Source organism: Hyla sarda, chromosome 1 (genome assembly GCF_029499605.1).
Source record: "Hyla sarda isolate aHylSar1 chromosome 1, aHylSar1.hap1, whole genome shotgun sequence".
NCBI lineage: Eukaryota > Metazoa > Chordata > Amphibia > Anura > Hylidae > Hyla > Hyla sarda.
Genome location: NC_079189.1, coordinates 13,085,253 through 13,105,677, shown reverse-complemented (window position 1 = coordinate 13,105,677; position 20,425 = coordinate 13,085,253). Strand labels below are relative to the sequence as shown.

General features: G+C 46.5%; 1 protein-coding gene across 5 annotated transcripts in view; it reads left to right on the top strand.

Moving 5' to 3' along the window:
* Positions 1–20,425, top strand: part of LOC130310990 (uncharacterized) — a 44,051-nt gene that overhangs the window by 878 nt on the left and 22,748 nt on the right. For 4 of the 5 annotated variants that reach the window (XM_056552473.1, XM_056552479.1, XM_056552461.1 and 1 more), the window contains exon 2: positions 6,533–6,571. In XM_056552473.1, coding sequence (XP_056408448.1) covers positions 6,533–6,571 — 39 coding nt within the window. Of the gene's footprint in view, positions 1–5,728; positions 5,870–6,532; positions 6,572–20,425 lie in introns of those variants that run through there. The other variant, XM_056552468.1, reaches the window with a different exon arrangement.

Below are 20,425 nucleotides of genomic sequence, written 5' to 3'. Positions count from 1 at the left end.
AAAACCCCTTTTAGAACAACCCCTGAAAAAATTTAGCTTTTATTGTATTTGATTTAAAATGATATTCCCCAACGGTGATTAACCCCTTAAGGACCCAGCCATTTTACACCTCAGGACCCGGCCTTTTTTTGCACATCTGACCACTGTCACTTTAAACATTAATAACTCTGGGATGCTTTTAGTTATCATTCTGATTCCGAGAATGTTTTTTCGTGACATATTCTACTTTAACATAGTGGTAAAATTTTGTGGTAACTTGCATCCTTTCTTGGTGAAAAATCCCCAAATTTTATGAAAAATTTTAAAATTTTGCATTTTTCTAACTTTGAAGCTCTCTGCTTGTAAGGAAAATGGATATTCCGAATAATTTTTTTTTTATTCACATATACAATATGTCTACTTTATGTTTGCATCATAAAATTGACGTGTTTTTACTTTTGGAAGACACCAGAGGGCTTCAAAGTTCAGCAGCAATTTTCCAATTTTTCACAAAATTTCCAAACTCACAATTTTTCATGGACCAGTTCAGGTTTGAAGTGGATTTGAAGGGTCTTCATTTTAGAAATACCCCACAAATGACCCCATTATAAAAACTGCACCCCCCAAAGTATTCAAAATGACATTCAGTCCGCGTTTTAACCCTTTAGGTGTTTCACAGGAATAACAGCAAAGTGAAGGAGAAAATTCACAATCTCCATTTTTTACACTCGCATGTTCTTGTAGACCCAATTTTTGAATTTTTACAAGGGGAAAAAGGAGAAAATGTATACTTATATTTGTAGCCCAATTTCTCTTGAGTAAGCACATACCTCATATGTCTATGTAAAGTGTTCGGCGGGCGCAGTAGAGGGCTCAGAAGCGAAGGAGCGACAAGGGGATTTTGGAGAGTACGTTTTTTTTAAATGGTTTTTGGGGGGCATGTTGCATTTAGGAAGCCCCTATGGTGCCAGAACAGCAAAAATCCCCCACATGGCATACCATTTTGGAAACTAGACCCCTTGAGGTACGTAACAAGGAATAAAGTGAGCCTTAATACCCCACAGGTGTTTCACGACTTTTGCATATGTAAAAAAATAAAATAAAAATTTCACTAAAATGTGTGTTTCCCCCCAAATTTCACATTTTTGCAAGGGTTAATAGCAGAAAATACCCCCCAAACATTGTAACCCCATCTCTTCTGAGTATGAAGGTACCCCATAAGTTGACCTGAGGTGTACTATTGGTGAACTACAATGCTCAGAAGAGAAGGAGTCATATTTGGCTTTTTGAGAGCAAATTTTGCTCGGGGGCATGTCGCATTTAGGAAGCCCCTATGGTGCCAGGACAGCAAAAAAAAAAACACATGGCATACCATTTTGGAAACTAGACCCCTCGGGGAACGTAACAAGAAATAAAGTGAGCCTTAATACCCCACAGGGGTTTCACGACTTTTGCATACGTAAAAAAAAAATAAAAAAAAATCACTAAAAGGTGTGTTTCCCCCCCAAATTTCACATTTTTGCAAGGGTTAATAGCAGAAAATACCCCACAAAATTTGTAACCACATCTCTTCTGAGTATGGAGGTACCCCAAAAGTTGACCTGAAGTGCACTACGGGCGAACTACAATGCTCAGAAGAGAAGGAGTCATATTTGGCTTTTTGAGAGCAAATTTTGCTCGGGGGGCATGTCGCATTTAGGAAGCCCCTATGGTGCCAGGACAGCAAAATAACCCCCACATGGCATACCATTTTGGAAACTAGACCCCTTGAGGAAGGTAACAAGGGGTACAGTGAGCATTTACCCCCCCACTGGTGTCTGTCATATCTTTGGAACAGTGGGCTGTACAACATTTTTTATTTGCACAGCCCACTGTTCCAAAGATCCGTCAGACACCTGTGGGGGGTAAATTCTCACTGCACCCCTTATTACATTCCGTGAGGGGTGTAGTTTCCAAAATGGGGTCACATGTGGGTTTTTTTTTTTTTTGCATTTGTCAAAACCGCTGTAACAATCAGCCACCCCTGTGCAAATCACCTCAAATGTACATGGCGCACTCTCCCTTCTGGGCCTTGTTGTGCGCCCCCAGAGCAGTTTGTGCCCACATATGGGGTATCTCCGTACTTGGGAGAAATTGCGTTACAAATTTTGGGGGGCTTTTTTCCCCTTTACCTCTTGTCAAAATGAAAAGTATAGGGCAACACCAGCATGTTAGTGTAAAAAGTTTATTTTTTTTACACTAACATGCTGGTGTAGACCCCAACTTCACCTTTTCATAAGGGGTGAAAGGAGAAAAAGCCCCCCAAGATTTGTTAGTCAATTTCTCCCGAGTACGGCGATACCCCATATGTGACCCTAAACTGTTGCCTTGAAATACGACAGAGCTCCGAAGTGAGAGTGCCATGCGCATTTGAGGCCTGAATTAGGGATTTGCATAGGGGTGGACATAGGGGTATTCTACGCCAGTGATTCCCAAACAGGGTGCCTCCAGCTGTTGCAAAACTCCCAGCATGCCTGGACAGTCAACGGCTGTCCGGCAATACTGGGAGTTGTTGTTTTGCAACAGCTGGAGGCTCCATTTTGGAAAGAGTGGCGTACCAGGTGTTTTTCATTTTTATTGGGGAGGGAGGGGGGCTGTGTAGGGGTATGTGTATATGTAGTGTTTTTTACTTTTTATTTTATTTTGTGTTAGTGTAGTGTAGTGTTTTTAGGGTACAGTCGCACGGGCGGGGGGGTTACAGCGAGTTTGAGCTGCCGCGCAAAATTTGCTGCATTGCAAACTTGCAGCCCGATACTCACTGTAAGCCGCCTGCCCATGTGAGTGTACCCTGTACATTCACAGGGGGGGGACCTCCAGCTGTTGCAAAACTACTACTCCCAGCATGCCTGAGAATGTTTGGGAGTTGTGGTTTTGCAACAGCTGGAGGCACACGGGTTGGGAAACACTGAGTTAGGAAACAATGTTTCCCAACCAGTGTGCCTCCAGCTGTTGCAAAACCACAACTCCCAAACATTCTCAGGCATGCTGGGAGTAGTAGTTCGGCAACATCTTTAGAGCCAGATGTTGCCGAACTACAACTCCCAGCATGCTGGGAGTTGTAGTTTTGCAACATCTGGAGGACTAGTTTGCAGACCACTAATACAGTGGTTCCCAATCTGTGCCCTTCCAGATGTTGCAAAACTACAACTCCCAGTATGCCAAAACTGTCCAGGCATGCTGGGAGTTGTAGTTCTGCAACATCTGAAGGGCCAGATGTTACAGAACTACAACTCCCAGCATGCCTGGACAGTAAGGGCATGCTGAGGATGTGTAGTTTTGCAACATCTGGAAGGGCACAGTGGTCCAAAAACTGTGGACCTCCAGATGTTGCAAAACTGCAACTCCCAGCATGCCCAGACGCCAAGGGCTGTCTGGGCATGCTGGGAGTTGTAGTTTACAGGGTCCTATTACAGTAATGCATGTCGCTTTACGGCGACGTGCATTGCTGTAAAGGGCCCGACCGCGGCTGAAGAGGAACTCACCTGTCGCCGCCGCCGCCATCTTCCTCGCCGGGATCCGGGTCTTCAGGGACGAGGTAAGTACCGGGGCCAGGCCCCAGCACTCCCCCGTCCCCCGCCGCGTCCTCCGGTCTTCCTCCCGTCCTGTCCCGACTTTCAGGGGCTGGGCAGGACGGGAGGAAGTAACCGCCCCCCCTCCTGCGATTGGTCGGTTCACTAACCGACAGATCGCAGGGGATCGGAGGAGGTGGCCGGCTTGCCACCTCGCTCCGATACTTCATCATGGTCCTGGCTGTCTGTGACAGCCGGGATCATGCGAAATTACCGGGCGGTCGGGTCCCAGAGACCCGATCAGACCGGTATCGCCGCAGATCGCAAGGGCGATTTCCCTTGCGATTTGCGGCGATCGCCGACATGGGGGGCCTACATGGCCCCCCTCGGCGTTTGCCCTGGATGCCTGCTGAAGGATTTCAGCAGGCATCCAGTTCCGATCTCTGCCCGGCGAGCGGCAGAGACCGGAAAACGCCAGGACGTACGGGGACGTCCTGGGTCCTTAAGGCCCAGGGTGCGGGGACGTCCCCGTACGTCCTGGGTCCTTAAGAGGTTAAAAGGAATTTCAGAACGGACACTGTAAGCCGTAATGATATAAGGAGTTAAAGGGGTATTCCAGGAAAAAAACTTTTTTATATATATCAACTGGCTCCAGAAAGTTAAACAGATTTGTAAATTACTTCTATTAAAAAATCTTAATCCTTTCAGTACTTATGAGCTTCTGAAGTTAAGGTTGTTCTTTTCTGTCTAAATCCTCTCTGATGACACCTGTCTCGGGAAACGCCCAGTTTAGAAGAGGTTTGCTATGGGGATTTGCTTCTAAACTGGGCGTTTCCCGAGACAGGTGTCATCAGAGAGGATTTAGACAGAAAAGAACAACCTTAACTTCAGAAGCTCATAAGTACTGAAAGGATGAAGATTTTTTAATAGAAGTAATTTACAAATCTGTTTAACTTTCTGGAGCCAGTTGATATATATATATATATATATATATAATAAAAAGTTTTTTCCTGGAATACCCCTTTAACCACTATGCTTTTGTCCGTTCTGATGTATTAAAAAACACTCAATTGCCTGCCTAAGCCCGTCTATTCTGATGTATTAAAAAAACACTCAATTGCCCGCCTAAGCCCGTCCATTCTGATGTATTAAAAAAACACTAAATTGCTCGCCTAAGCCCGTCCATTCTGATGTATTAAAAAAACACTCAATTGCCCGCCTAAGCGGCACAAGATGGAGTGTTAACCCCTTATATCATTACGGCTTACATTGTCCGTTCTGAAATTCATTTTAATCACTGTTGGGGAATATCATTTTAAATCAAATACAATAAAAGCTAAATTATAGGGGTTGTTCTAAAAGGGGTTTTGTACTCCGGGCTTTCGCCCTGGGGGTTTGGTAATCAATATAAGTCAAGGGCCCTTTACTGTCCTAGGGTAATAAGGTTGATTCCAGAAATCACATTCCTTAAAGTAAACCGGAACTTTCCACTGTGATCGGTGAGGGTCGGCTGCTAAGACCCCCACCGATTGCTAGAACGAAGGGAGCAGAAGGGCTCCCCTGAGAACTATGTGCTTTCCTGTGAAGGGTTCCCATATAAACCATGAAGAGCCAGATGTATTGTGAAAGTCCATAAATTTCATTCAGTGAGAGTCTATCTGTGCTATGTGCGCTAAGCCGTTTTTCAGATAATACTGCCCCCCGATGGCTGTTTGCTGAAATTGTACAAACTAATACAATCAGTAGGGGCGCAGTATACAGTAAATTAAAAAAAATAAAAACATAAAAGTAGACTAAAAATCCCAAGCGTAAAGCTGAGAACTGCACTACATCTTACAGAATCAGCCCAAAGTGTAACACAAAGTCTCCGCTCTCCCTAAAACACAGCAAATCCACAACAAAAAACTTACATTTACCATCTGGTAGAGAGGGGAAGAGCTGCAAAAAGAGGGAAACATGTCCAGTCCAAGGAGGGAACTTTTCTTCTGTAGAAAAAAATAAGTTATGAAGTGAATCTAGATGTCGATTTAATACCCAGGCAGAACAGTATATATCCAGGCAGTATATATCCAGGCAGAATGGTATACATCCAGGCAGTATATATCCAGGCTCGTATGTGCGGGACACTCCCTTAAGTAAGGAAGGAATTTTGCACTCAACTTTTTTTCTCACTCTTCCTGTTTACAAGTTTTGAGGCTTGTGACTTCGTTGTGACTCCTGCGGAGCAAGATAGAACTTTCTATAGATGATACAGAGGAGGATAATATAATATTACAGAGGGATCTAGGGAAGCTGGAGGCGCGGGGCACAGACATGGCAAATGATGTTTAATCTTGATAAATGTAAGGTTATGCACTTGGACTGTAAAAGCTAAATGTACAATTATGTGCTAAATAATAAGATATTAGGTAAAACTTCTACCAAAAAGGACTTGGTGGTCCTGGTGGAAATTAAGCTCAACTTTAGTGATCAGTGCCAGGCAGCGGCTGCCAAGGCTAACAAGGTCATAGGATGTATCAAGAGAGTAATAGAGGCTCGGGACAGGGACATAGTTACCTCTGTATAAATCATTAGACCACATATGGAGTATTGTGTGCATTTTTGGGCCCCTGTATATAAGAGGGACATGGCAGAACTGGAGAGGGTGCAGAGGAGGGCAACCTTCCTGTTATTAAAAAAAAAAAAACTATTGATACGTTGTTGGCCAATATCATCTATACCCCCCCCCCCCTGTTTACTTTATTCAGGCACTGATGAAATGTGATATTGTTTGTATGCCATTCTTTATAGGTCAATATACACTCTTCACTTGTTATTTCACATAGTGTTTTGGTATTTCACAACCCAATGTGGTTGTGTACTGCACTTACCATGCAGGTGTACATGTATATATATATATATATATATATATATATATATATATATATATATATATAATATTATGATTACATTTCCATTTATGTATTATTTTAATAATCATTTAATACACGTTTTTTCTGTTGCAGTCTCTTGTATCACTGTGGCTCATCCTTCTTCTGGTGGTGGTAAGTGTTCACGCATAAGTGGCTTGTTGTATTTCAGTCACTTTGTGGTACTTGTTGCCTTGTTTCAATGTTATATGTGTCAGTTCCCTGCTTGTTGCCTATCAGTTGTTACGAATGCGCTAGTTTCCAGGTTGCCATGGGCGCTGTTGTGACGCCCAGAATATACACTACGGTGGCTATGGGCAGGCACGAGGCTTCGGTCGCATGATGTATCTGCGGTGATTAGCGCCGCTCGGGGTGGTCACGTGGCCGCAATCCCATGTGCGGCACATCACCGCTGAGGTCCCGCTGGCTGCAGCAGGTGTGCTGCTGTGATAGCCTGGGGGATGTAGGGAATGGGGAGCGTAGCTGTGCGGTAATTAAAGGGTGCTTGTTAACCCTAGCTATTTGTGACGCCAGGGTGAGGGCTCCTCAGTAATGCTTGTCCTACCACCACCCTTCCCAAGAGCGATAGGGAGGTATTTAATAATGGATTGTCCACAACCGGAGAGTTTTCTGAAACAGGATTAACTTTTACTGAAGCTTCTCTGCAAGCTTCAATAACAGAACAGTCTCTAAGCATAACAGCAGTTTTCCTTGGAGATTGACAAAGGTTGGGACTTTAGCATTTAGAGTCTTTAAGTATTGTGCGCTGTTCCACTGGATTTAGGGGATTTAGTTGTGGTCCAGTAGTCACGCTAGCATTAGCAGGATTTAGATTAGAACTTAAGGTTTTGGTACAGCTGCAGAACTGTCCTGCTAGTCCAGCATCCACAGGTCGTTGAGTCCCAGGTGGCCTCACAGGAGGGGTACTAGGTGGTCGGACAGGGCGAGGGGCAGGTTCATTGGATGGTGAGCTAGCCCTGCCCACCATCTCTTTAACAGCCTTAGTTAACTGATCAATGTCTTGTCGTACATGTTGTAAGTCATTAGCCCAGGGACTAGAGGGGGTGGAGGCAGCTGCCGGTGGGGGTGTAGTTATGGCCGGGGCCAGGGCCCCCAATGATTCAGTAGGGGGGGCCTAACTTCCTCTGCTTCGGGCCCTGAGTCTATTACTCTGATGGCTAACCTCTTGAAGGCAGGGAAAGCCATATCGGGGTTCTGGGCTGCCAGCATCCTCAGTTGGGCCTTGTCCCACTTATTCTGTGCAATATCTATGAACCTGTCCATCAGCACCCTGTTACCCTTATCGGGTGTAATACCATCTAGCTTTTGTACTGCTTCTAATACGTTCTGCAGGGCTACAGCATAGGCCCGGAGAGTCTCACCTGGCTTCTGACGTCGCTCATACAGCCTTAGACGTACCTCAGAGGGGGAATGAGACTCGAACACTTGAAAGATTTTCTCTACTGTAGCCTTGTCGGCCTTGGGCCATGTGCGTACTTCCTCTTATGCAGGCCCCCGCAACTGTCCAGTAAGTAACTGCACCTGTAGATGAGGGGAGAAAGCATAAAAAGCAAAGAGGCTGGATATCTTCTCCTTGAAGTCCCTCAATGTAAACGGATCACCGTTGTAGTATGGAAGGACAGGATTTCCCAGAAAAACAGGTGCGGCAGCGGGCGCTCTGGAGGTCAGGGCAGCAGTTGGAGATGAATCGGGTTGGACTTGCCCCGCTGACTGTGTTGGTCCTACCAACTGCGTTGGTCCTGCTGATGAGACCACTGGAGCACCACCATCTTGCTGAATAGGGGGTGCAGGTGCTAGAGCAGGTCCTGGAGGTGGAGCAGGTTCTGAAAGCGGTATTGCCGCTGCTGGATCCGACATTTCGGCAAACGGAATTGGCCCTTTAACCCCTTAAGGACTCAGCCCATTTTGGCCTTAAGGACTCAGACAATTTAATTTTTACGTTTTCATTTTTTCCTCCTCGCCTTCTAAAAATCATAACTCTTTTATATTTTCATCCACAGACTAGTATGAGGGCTTATTTTTTGCGTGACCAGTTTTCCTTTGTAATGACATCACTCATTATATCATAAAATGTATGGCGCAACCAAAAAACACTATTTTTGTGGGGAAATTAAAACGAAAAACGCAATTTTGCTAATTTTGGAAGGTTTTGTTTTCACGCCGTACAATTTATGGTAAAAATGACGTGTGTTCTTTATTCTGAGGGTCAATACGATTAAAATGATACCCATTATTATATACTTTTATATTATTGTTGCGCTTAAAAAAAATCACAAACTTTTTAACCAAATTAGTACGTTTATAATCCCTTTATTTTGATGACCTCTAACTTTTTTATTTTTCCGTATAAGTGGCGGTATGGGGGCTCATTTTTTGCGCCATGATCTCTACTTTTTTTTGATACCACATTTGCATATAAAAAACTTTTAATACACTTTTTATAATTTTTTTTTTAATAAAATGTATTAAAAAAGTAGGAATTTTGGACTTTTTTTTTTTTTTTTCGTTCACGCCGTTCACCGTACGGGATCATTAACATATTATTTTAATAGTTCGGACATTTACGCACGCGGCGATACCAAATATGTCTATAAAAAATGTTTTTTACGCTTTTTGGGGGTAAAATAGGAAAAAACGGACGTTTTACTTTTTTATTGGGGGAGGGGATTTTTCACTTTTTTTTTACTTTTACTTTTAAATTTTTTTACATTTTTTTTTACACTTGAATAGTCCCCATGGGGGACTATTCATAGCAATACCATGATTGCTAATACTGATCTGTTCTATGTATAGGACATAGAACAGATCAGTATTATCGGTCATCTCCTGCTCTGGTCTGCTCGATCACAGACCAGAGCAGGAGACGCCGGGAGCCGCACGGAGGAAGGAGAGGGGACCTCCGTGCGGCGTTATGAATGATCGGATCCCCGCAGCAGCGCTGCGAGCGATCCGATCGTTCATTTAAATCGCGAACTCCCGCAGATGCCGGGATCTGTATTGATCCCGGCACCTGAGGGGTTAATGGCGGACGCCCGCGAGATCGCGGGCGTCGGCCATTGCCGGCGGGTCCCTGGCTGCGATCAGCAGCCGGGATCAGCCGCGCATGACACGGGCATCGCTCCGATGCCCGCGGTTATGCTTAGGACGTAAATGTACGTCCTGGTGCGTTAAGTACCACCTCACCAGGACGTACATTTACGTCCTGCGTCCTTAAGGGGTTAACTGACGTAGCTGTTCCTTAATCTGGAACTTGAGTGCGTAGATCTCGAACTTGAGAGCGCTGATCTGGAAATTGAGTGTGTAGATCTCGAACTTGAGAGCGCTGGTCTGGAAATTGAGTGTGCTGAGCTGGAACTTGAGTGCGATGATTGGGAGTTGAGTAGAACCCAGCCAAGATCTTAACCTAGCGACCTGCGCCTCAGGGTTTTACACCGTGCTGGCTCTTTAAAACTTTCGATCTTCTGCCACACTCTTTGTTTCTGTTACGCCGAGCGCTCCGGGTCCCCGCTCCTCCCCGGAGCGCTCGCTACACTTCCCTCACTGCAGCGCCCCGGTCGGTTCCACGGACCCGGGGCGCTGCGTTACCACCTCCGGCCGGGATGCGATCCGCGATGCGGGTAGCGCCCGCTCGCGATGCGCACCCCGGCTCCCGTACCTGACTCGCTCCCCGTCAGTTCTGTCCCGGCGCGCGCGGCCCCGCTCCCTAGGGCGCGCGCGCGCCGGGTCTTTGCGATTTAAAGGGCCACTGCACCGCTGATTGGTGCAGTGGTTCCAATTAGTGTTTACACCTGTGCACTTCCCTATATCACCTCACTTCCCCTTCACTCCCTCGCCGGATCTTGTTGCCCTAGTGCCAGTGAAAGCGTTCCTTGTGTGTTCCTTGCCTGTGATTCCAGACCTTCTGCCGTTGCCCCTGACTACGATCCTTGCTGCCTGCCCCGACCTTCTGCTACGTCCGACCTTGCTTCTGTCTACTCCCTTGTACCGCGCCTATCTTCAGCAGCCAGAGAGGTTGAGCCGTTGCTAGGGGATACGACCTGGTCACTACCGCCGCAGCAAGACCATCCCGCTTTGCGGCGGGCTCTGGTGAAAACCAGTAGTGACTTAGAACCGATCCTCTAGCACGGTCCACGCCAATCCCTCTCTGGCACAGAGGATCCACCACCTGCCAGCCGGCATCGTGACAGTAGATCCGGCCATGGATCCCGCTGAAGTTCCTCTGCCAGTTGTCGCTGACCTCACCACGGTGGTCGCCCAGCAGTCACAACAGATTGCGCAACAAGGCCAACAGCTGTCTCAACTGACTGTTATGCTACAACAGTTACTACCACAGCTCCAGCAATCATCTCCTCCGCCAGCTCCTGTACCTCCTCCGCAGCGAGTGGCCGCTTCTGGAATACGACTATCCTTGCCGGATAAATTTGATGGGGACTCTAAGTTTTGCCGTGGCTTTCTTTCCCAATGTTCATTACACTTGGAGATGATGTCGGACCAGTTCCCCACTGAAAGGTCTAAGGTGGCTTTCGTAGTCAGCCTGCTGTCTGGAAAAGCCCTGGCTTGGGCCACACCGCTCTGGGACCGCAATGACCCCGTCACTGCCTCTGTACACTCCTTCTTCTCGGAAATTCGAAGTGTCTTTGAGGAACCTGCCCGAGCCTCTTCTGCTGAGACTGCCCTGTTGAACCTGGTCCAGGGTAATTCTTCCGTTGGCGAGTATGCCGTACAGTTCCGTACCCTTGCTTCAGAATTATCCTGGAATAATGAGGCACTCTGCGCGACCTTTAAAAAAGGCCTATCCAGCAACATTAAAGATGTTCTGGCCGCACGAGAAGTCCCTGCTAACCTACATGAACTCATCCATCTTGCCACTCGCATTGACATGCGTTTTTCCGAACGGCGTCAGGAGCTCCGCCAGGATATGGACTCTGTTCGCACGAGGCGTTTCTTCTCCCCGGCTCCTCTCTCCTCTGGTCCCCTGCAACCTGTTCCTGTGCCTCCCGCCGTGGAGGCTATGCAGGTCGACCGGTCTCGCCTGACACCCCAAGAGAGGACACGACGCCGCATGGAGAATCTCTGCCTGTACTGTGCTAGTACCGAACACTTCCTGAAGGATTGTCCTATCCGTCCTCCCCGCCTGGAAAGACGTCCGCTGACTCCGCACAAAGGTGAGACAGTCCTTGATGTCTACTCTGCTTCTCCACGTCTTACTGTGCCTGTGCGGATGTCTGCCTCTGCCTTCTCCTTCTCTGCTGTGGCCTTCTTGGACTCTGGATCTGCAGGAAATTTTATCTTGGCCTCTCTCGTCAACAGGTTCAACATCCCGGTGACCAGTCTCGCCAGACCCCTCTACATCAATTGTGTAAACAATGAAAGATTGGACTGTACTATACGTTTCCGCACGGAGCCCCTTCTAATGTGCATCGGATCTCATCACGAGAGGATTGAACTGTTGGTCCTCCCCAATTGCACTTCTGAAATCCTTCTTGGACTTCCCTGGCTTCAACTCCATTCCCCAATCCTGGATTGGTCCACTGGGGAGATCAAGAGTTGGGGGCCCTCTTGTTCCAAGGACTGCTTAAAACCGGTTCCCAGTAAACCCTGCCGTGTCCCTGTGCTTCCTCATGTAACCGGTCTCCCTAAGGCCTATATGGACTTTGCGGACGTTTTTTGCAAAAAACAAGCTGAGACTCTACCTCCTCACAGGCCTTATGATTGTCCCATTGACCTCCTCCCGGGCACTACTCCACCCCGGGGCAGAATCTATCCTCTGTCCGTCCCAGAGACTCTTGCCATGTCTGAATACGTCCAAGAAAATTTAAAAAAGGGCTTTATCCGTAAATCCTCCTCTCCTGCCGGAGCCGGATTTTTCTTTGTGTCCAAAAAAGATGGCTCTCTACGTCCTTGCATTGACTACCGCGGTCTTAATAAAATCACGGTTAAGAACCGCTACCCCCTACCCCTCATCTCTGAACTCTTTGATCGTCTCCAAGGTGCCCATATTTTTACCAAACTGGACTTAAGAGGTGCTTATAATCTCATCCGCATCAGAGAGGGGGATGAATGGAAAACGGCATTTAACACCAGAGATGGACACTTTGAGTATCTGGTCATGCCCTTTGGTCTATGCAACGCCCCTGCCGTCTTCCAAGACTTTGTTAATGAAATTTTTCGTGATCTCCTATACTCCTGTGTTGTTGTATATCTGGACGATATCCTGATTTTTTCTGCCAATCTTGAAGAACACCGCCAGCATGTCCGTATGGTTCTTCAGAGACTTCGTGATAATCAACTCTATGCCAAAATAGAGAAATGTCTGTTTGAATGCCAATCTCTTCCTTTTCTAGGATACTTGGTCTCTGGCCAGGGACTACAAATGGACCCAGATAAACTCTCTGCCGTCTTAGATTGGCCACGCCCCTCCGGACTCCGTGCCATCCAACGTTTTTTGGGGTTCGCCAATTATTACAGGCAATTTATTCCACATTTTTCTACCATTGTGGCTCCTATTGTGGCTTTAACAAAAAAAAATGCCGATCCCAAGTCTTGGCCTCCTCAAGCGGAAGACGCCTTTAAACGACTCAAGTCTGCCTTTTCTTCGGCTCCCGTGCTCTCCAGACCTGATCCATCTAAACCCTTCCTATTGGAGGTTGATGCCTCCTCAGTGGGAGCTGGAGCTGTCCTTCTACAAAAAAACTCTTCCGGGCATGCTGTTACTTGTGGTTTTTTTTCCAGGACCTTCTCTCCGGCGGAGAGGAACTACTCCATCGGGGATCGAGAGCTTCTAGCCATTAAATTAGCACTTGAGGAATGGAGGCATCTGCTGGAGGGATCAAGATTTCCAGTTATTATTTACACCGATCACAAAAACCTCTCCTACCTCCAGTCTGCCCAACGGCTGAATCCTCGTCAGGCCAGGTGGTCTCTGTTCTTTGCCCGATTTAATTTTGAAATTCACTTTCGGCCTGCTGATAAGAACATTAGGGCCGATGCTCTCTCTCGTTCCTCAGATGCCTCTGAAATTGAACTCTCTCCTCAACACATCATTCCTCCTGACTGCCTGATTTCCACTTCTCCAGCCTCCATCAGGCAAACTCCTCCAGGAAAGACCTTTGTTTCTCCACGCCAACGCCTTGGGATCCTCAAATGGGGTCACTCCTCCCATCTCGCAGGTCATGCGGGCATTAAGAAATCTGTGCAACTCATCTCTCGCTTCTATTGGTGGCCGACTCTAGAGACTGATGTGGTGGACTTTGTGCGAGCCTGCACTATCTGTGCCCGGGATAAGACTCCTCGCCAGAAGCCCGCTGGTTTTCTTCATCCTCTACCTGTCCCCGAACAACCTTGGTCTCTGATTGGTATGGATTTTATTACTGACTTACCCCCATCCCATGGCAACACTGTTATTTGGGTGGTCGTTGATCGATTCTCCAAAATGGCACATTTCATCCCTCTTCCTGGTCTTCCTTCAGCGCCTCAGCTGGCTAAACAATTTTTTGTACACATTTTTCGTCTTCACGGGTTGCCTACACAGATCGTCTCGGATAGAGGCGTCCAATTTGTGTCTAAATTCTGGAGGGCTCTCTGTAAACAACTCAAGATTAAATTAAATTTTTCTTCTGCATACCATCCTCAATCCAATGGACAAGTAGAGAGAATTAACCAGATCTTGGGTGACTATTTACGACATTTTGTTTCCTCCCGCCAGGATGACTGGGCAGATCTTCTACCTTGGGCCGAATTCTCGTATAATTTCAGAATCTCTGAATCTTCCTCCAAATCTCCGTTTTTCGTGGTGTACGGCCGTCACCCTCTTCCCCCCCTCCCTACCCCCTTGCCCTCTGGTCTGCCCGCTGTGGATGAAATTTCTCGTGATCTTTCCACCATATGGAAAGAGACCCAAAATTCTCTCTTACAGGCTTCTTCTCGCATGAAGAGATTCGCAGATAAGAAAAGAAGAGCTCCTCCCATTTTTTCCCCTGGAGACAAGGTATGGCTCTCCGCTAAATATGTCCGTTTCCGTGTCCCGAGCTATAAGTTGGGACCACGCTATCTTGGTCCTTTTAAAGTTTTGTGTCAAATTAATCCTGTCTCTTACAAACTTCTTCTTCCTCCTTCTCTTCGTATCCCTAATGCCTTTCACGTCTCTCTTCTTAAACCTCTCATCCTCAACCGTTTTTCTCCTAGATCTGTTCCTCCCACTCCTGTTTCCGGCTCCTCGGACATCTTCTCTGTCAAAGAGATCTTGGCCTCTAAGAAGGTCAGAGGAAAAACTTTTTTTTTAGTGGATTGGGAGGGTTGTGGTCCAGAAGAGAGGTCCTGGGAACCTGAGGACAATATCCTGGACAAAAGTCTGATCCTCAGGTTCTCAGGCCCCAAGAAGAGGGGGAGACCCAAGGGGGGGGGTACTGTTACGCCGAGCGCTCCGGGTCCCCGCTCCTCCCCGGAGCGCTCGCTACACTTCCCTCACTGCAGCGCCCCGGTCGGTTCCACGGACCCGGGGCGCTGCGTTACCACCTCCGGCCGGGATGCGATCCGCGATGCGGGTAGCGCCCGCTCGCGATGCGCACCCCGGCTCCCGTACCTGACTCGCTCCCCGTCAGTTCTGTCCCGGCGCGCGCGGCCCCGCTCCCTAGGGCGCGCGCGCGCCGGGTCTTTGCGATTTAAAGGGCCACTGCACCGCTGATTGGTGCAGTGGTTCCAATTAGTGTTTACACCTGTGCACTTCCCTATATCACCTCACTTCCCCTTCACTCCCTCGCCGGATCTTGTTGCCCTAGTGCCAGTGAAAGCGTTCCTTGTGTGTTCCTTGCCTGTGATTCCAGACCTTCTGCCGTTGCCCCTGACTACGATCCTTGCTGCCTGCCCCGACCTTCTGCTACGTCCGACCTTGCTTCTGTCTACTCCCTTGTACCGCGCCTATCTTCAGCAGCCAGAGAGGTTGAGCCGTTGCTAGGGGATACGACCTGGTCACTACCGCCGCAGCAAGACCATCCCGCTTTGCGGCGGGCTCTGGTGAAAACCAGTAGTGACTTAGAACCGATCCTCTAGCACGGTCCACGCCAATCCCTCTCTGGCACAGAGGATCCACCACCTGCCAGCCGGCATCGTGACAGTTTCTTTGTTGTTCTAGCTATGCCTTTCTGTAGTTCTCTGGTTTGAGGCTCCGCCACGATGGCTGCCGCGGCTCCGATGACCTCAGTGGGTGGAGTTTCATGATCGCGCGCGCGGGAAGGACTAGTGCTGCCTTTAACCCCTTGCGCTGCGAATCGTAGCTCAGCAGTACTTTTCACCTCCCCCCTTACTTTTCATGCGCACTTCTTGCACACAGCGCCAGAAACACAGTCCCGTAACTTTGAAGGAGATTAGCAGTATATAAATAAAGTTTCTTACATCGGGGGGAGTACACTTTACTTGGTGGCAACAGCTGGAGGCACACACCCGTATCCTGTTCGTGAGACGCCAAAAAGCTATAAGATAGCCGGGGGGATATAGGGTTTGAGGGGTGTAGCTGTGCGGTAATTAAAGGGTGCTTGTTAACCCTTGCTATTCGTGACGCCAGGGTGATGCCTCCTCAGTAATTCTTGTCCTACCGTCACTCTTCCCAAGAGCGATAGGGAGGTATAAAATAATAGATTGTCCACAACCGGAGAGTTTTCTGAAACAGGATTAACTTTTACTGAAGATTCTCTGAAAGCTTCAATAACCGAACAGTCTCTAAGGTTAACAAATGCTTTCCTTGGAGATTGACAAAGGTTGGGACTTTAGCATTTAGGGTCTTTAAGTATTGTGCGCTGTTCCACTGGATTTAGGGGATTTAGTTGCGGTCCAGTAGTCACGCTAGCATTAGCAGGATTTAGATTAGAACTCACAGTTTTGGTTCAGCTGAGGCCAGTAGGTTTTCAGACCTAGCATGTCTTTGAACCGTCCTGCTAGTCCGGCATCCACGAGAGCAGCAACTTAAGAGAGCTGTAATTGGACACAGCTCCCTTATATGGGCAGGGGCTGGACTAGTGCTAATTGGTCCATACTGATGTCAATCACCTTTAAAAAGGCTTGTGGGTAACACGTCACCCACGGACCTCCAAAGGTCCTCTAACATTCCATAGAGGATATTAACATGGTCACATGACCGAAGGTCCTGCGACACTAAACAAGGTAAGTACTATACATTATTATAAAATATATATTATTATTAAATATATAAACATATTAACATTAGAGAATTAGACTTGAGAAGAGGCGACTAGGGGCTGCTCCACCTGAGGAACCCTACCTGAACGTAGTTGCTCTGACTTTGGGGACCTCTACACTAGGTACGTCATGTAATACGGTACCGGGACACCACACTGCTGACTGAGGTCACCTCCACTTCCGGATCATGCGTACATTCTCGGGCTGCGCTATTCATAGCACGGCCAAACGCTAGGTACGTAACACTAGTGGTGGGCGGTATACCGGTTCATACCAAATACCGGTATGTTTTTTCTGTACGATGTGAATTTTTCCCATACCACAATACCGGATTAGAGATGAGCGAACTTTTCAAAAATTAGATTCAGACAATTCGCCGAATTTTCCGAAAAAGTTTGTTTCCAATTTTTTCGCGGCGAATCGCTATTAAAAAAGGCTATTTCTAGCCTACATACAGCCTCTATAGGGGTATAGAACAGTTTGCTGTGTTCTAAAACGCATATGGAGTGTGCTGGGTTAGTGAAATAATACTGTTATGCAGATTACCGGCCTCACTTTTAGAATCACTGCCGCACAGCAGCACAATGACAGAGCCTGGTGGTGGCATCAGTGTCAGGAGACCATATAGTGACTGAATGACAGCGTAGAGGTGTTGGCAGCATGAGGAGACCATATAGTGGCTGAATGACACAGCTTTGATGAAGCTGAAGCAAGAGGACACCATATAGTGGCTGAATGGCACAGTGTGGAGGTGTTGGCAGCATGAGGACACCATATAGTGGCTGAATGATACAGCTTGGATGAAGCTGAAGTATGAGGACACCATATAGTGGCTGAATGACACAGCATGGACTGGTTGTCAGCATGAGACCATATAGTGGCTGAATGACACAGCATGGACTGGTTGTCAGCATGAGGAGACCATATAGTGGCTGAATGGCACAGCGTGGAGGTGTTGGCAGCATGAGGACACCATATAGTGGCTGAATGACACATCGTGGATGTGTTGGCAGCATGAGGACACCATATAGTGGCTGAATGACACAGCGTGGAGGTGTTGGCAGCATGAGGAGACCATATAGTGGCTTAATGACACAGCATGGACTGGTTGTCAGCATGAGGAGACCATATAGTGGCTGAATGACACAGCATGGAGGTGTTGGCAGCATGAGGAGACCATATAGTGGATGAATGGCACAGCCCGGAATTGCCAGCAGCATGAGTAGGCACTAGGCCTTCACAATCCATAAGTTTAAAAGATGAATTAAGAAATTTAAACCGAAGATTTTGGATAGCGGGTGCTACCTGTGAGAAAATTTTAAATTCCCAGACCCAGGCCCAACAGCGGCATCAGTAACCCATATATTGCCTGAATGACACAGTCTGGAGTTGGCTGATTCACGAGTACACAGCAGGGCTTCCCAATCCCCCCAAAAAAACACAACATTTTTTGAAATTTTTGAAAAAGATTTTGGCTACCTATGAGAAAATTTGAAATTCCGAGACCCAGGCCCAGCAGTGGCATCAGTAAACCATATATTGGCTGAACGACACAGCCTGGAGTTGGCTGATTCATGAGTACACAATAGGGCTTCACAATCCCCCCAAAAAAACACAACATTTTTTGAAATTTTTGAAAAAGATTTTGGATAGCGGGTGCTACCTATGAGAAAATTTTAAATTCCCAGGCCCAGCAGCGCCATCAGTAAACCATATATTGCCTGAATGATACAGCCTGGAGTTGGCTGATGCATGAGTACGCACAAAAGCTTTACAATCCTTAAGAAAAAAGACAAAAAATTTTGCCGAAAAATTTTTACGGAAATTTAGGACAGCGTGTGCTACGTATATATTGCCTCAATGACACAGGCTGGAGTTGGCTGATGCATGAGTACTCACCAAAGCTTCACAATCCCTACGAAAAAAAGACAAACATTTTTGACGAAAATTTTTACGAAAATTTAACCCCTTCAGGACGGAGCCCATTTTGGCCTTAAGGACCGGAGCGTTTTTTGCACATCTGACCACTGTCACTTTAAACATTAATAACTCTGGAATTCTTTTAGTTATCATTCTGATTCCGAGATTGTTTTTTTGTGACATATTCTACTTTAACATAGTGGTAAATTTTTGTCGATACTTGCATCCTTGCATTTGATGAAAAATTTGAAAATTTTGCATTTTTCTAACTTTGAAGCTCTCTGCTTGTAAGGAAAATGGATATTACGAATACATTTTTTTTGGTTCACATATACAATATGTCTACTTTATGTTTGAATCATAAAATTGATGAGTTTTTACTTTTGGAAGACTCCAGAGGGCTTCAACGGTCAGCAGCAATTTTCCGATTTTTCACAAAATTTTCTAACTCAGTATTTTTCAGGGACCAGTTCAGGTTTGAAGTGGATTTGAAGGGTCTTCATATTAGAAATACCCCATAAATGACCCCATTATAAAAACTACACCCCCCAAAGTATTCAAAATGACATTCAGTAAGTGTTTTAACCTTTTAGGTGTTTCACACGAATAGCAGCAAAGTGAAGGAGAAAATTCACAATCTTCATTTTTTACACTTACATGTTCTTGTAGACCCAATTTTTGAATTTTTACAAGGGGTAAAAGGACAACATTTTTACTTGTATTTGTAGCCCAATTTCTCTCGAGTAAGCACATACCTCATATGTCTATGTAAAGTGTTCTGCGGGCGCAGTAGAGGGCTTAGAAGGGAAGGGGCGACAAGGGGATTTTGGAGAGTACGTTTTTCTGAAATGGTTTTTGGGGGGCATGTCACCTTTAGGAAGCCCTTATCGTGCCAGAACAGCAAAAAAAAAACACATGGCATACCATTTTGGAAACTAGACCCCTCGGGGAATGTAACATGGGATAAAGTGAACCTTAATACCCCACAGGTGTTTCACGACTTTTGCAAATGTAAAAAAAATAATAATAATTTTTACCTAAAATGCTTGTTTTCCCAAAAATGTTTAATTTTTAAAAAGGGTAATAGCAGAAAATACCCCTAAAAATTTGAAGCCCGATTTCTCCCGATTCAGAAAACACCCCATATGGGGGTGGAAAGTGCTCTGCTGGCGCACTACAGGTCTCGGAAGAGAAGGAGTCACATTTGGCTTTTTGAAAGCAAATTTTGCTCTGGGGGCATGCCGCATTTAGGAAGCCCCTATGGTGCCAGGACAGCAAAAAAAAAAACACATGGCATATCATTTTGGAAACTAGACCCCTCGGGGAACGTAACAAGGGGTTAAGTGAACCTTTATACCCCACAGGTGTTTCACGACTTTTGCATTTGTAAAAAAAAAATGTATTTTTTACCTAAAATGCTTGTTTTCCCAAAAATTTTACATTTTTAAAAAGTGTAAAAGCAGAAAATACCCCCCAAAATTTGTAACACAATTTCTCCCGAGAACGGCGATACCCCATATGTGGCCCTAAACTGTTGCCTTGAAATACGACAGGGCTCCAAAGTGAGAGCGCCATGCGCATTTGAGGCCTAAATTAGGGACTTGCATAGGGGTGGACATAGGGGAATTCTACGCCAGTGATTCCCAAACATGGTGCCTCCAGCTGTTGCAAAACTCCCAGCATGCCTGGACAGTCAACGGCTGTCCGACAATACTGGGAGTTGTTTTGCAACAGCGGGAGGCTCCGTTCTGGAAACAGTGGCGTACCAGACGTTTTTCATTTTTATTGGGGAGGGGGGCTGTGTAGGGGTATGTGTATACGTAGTGTTTTTTACTTTTTATTTTATTTTTTGTGTTA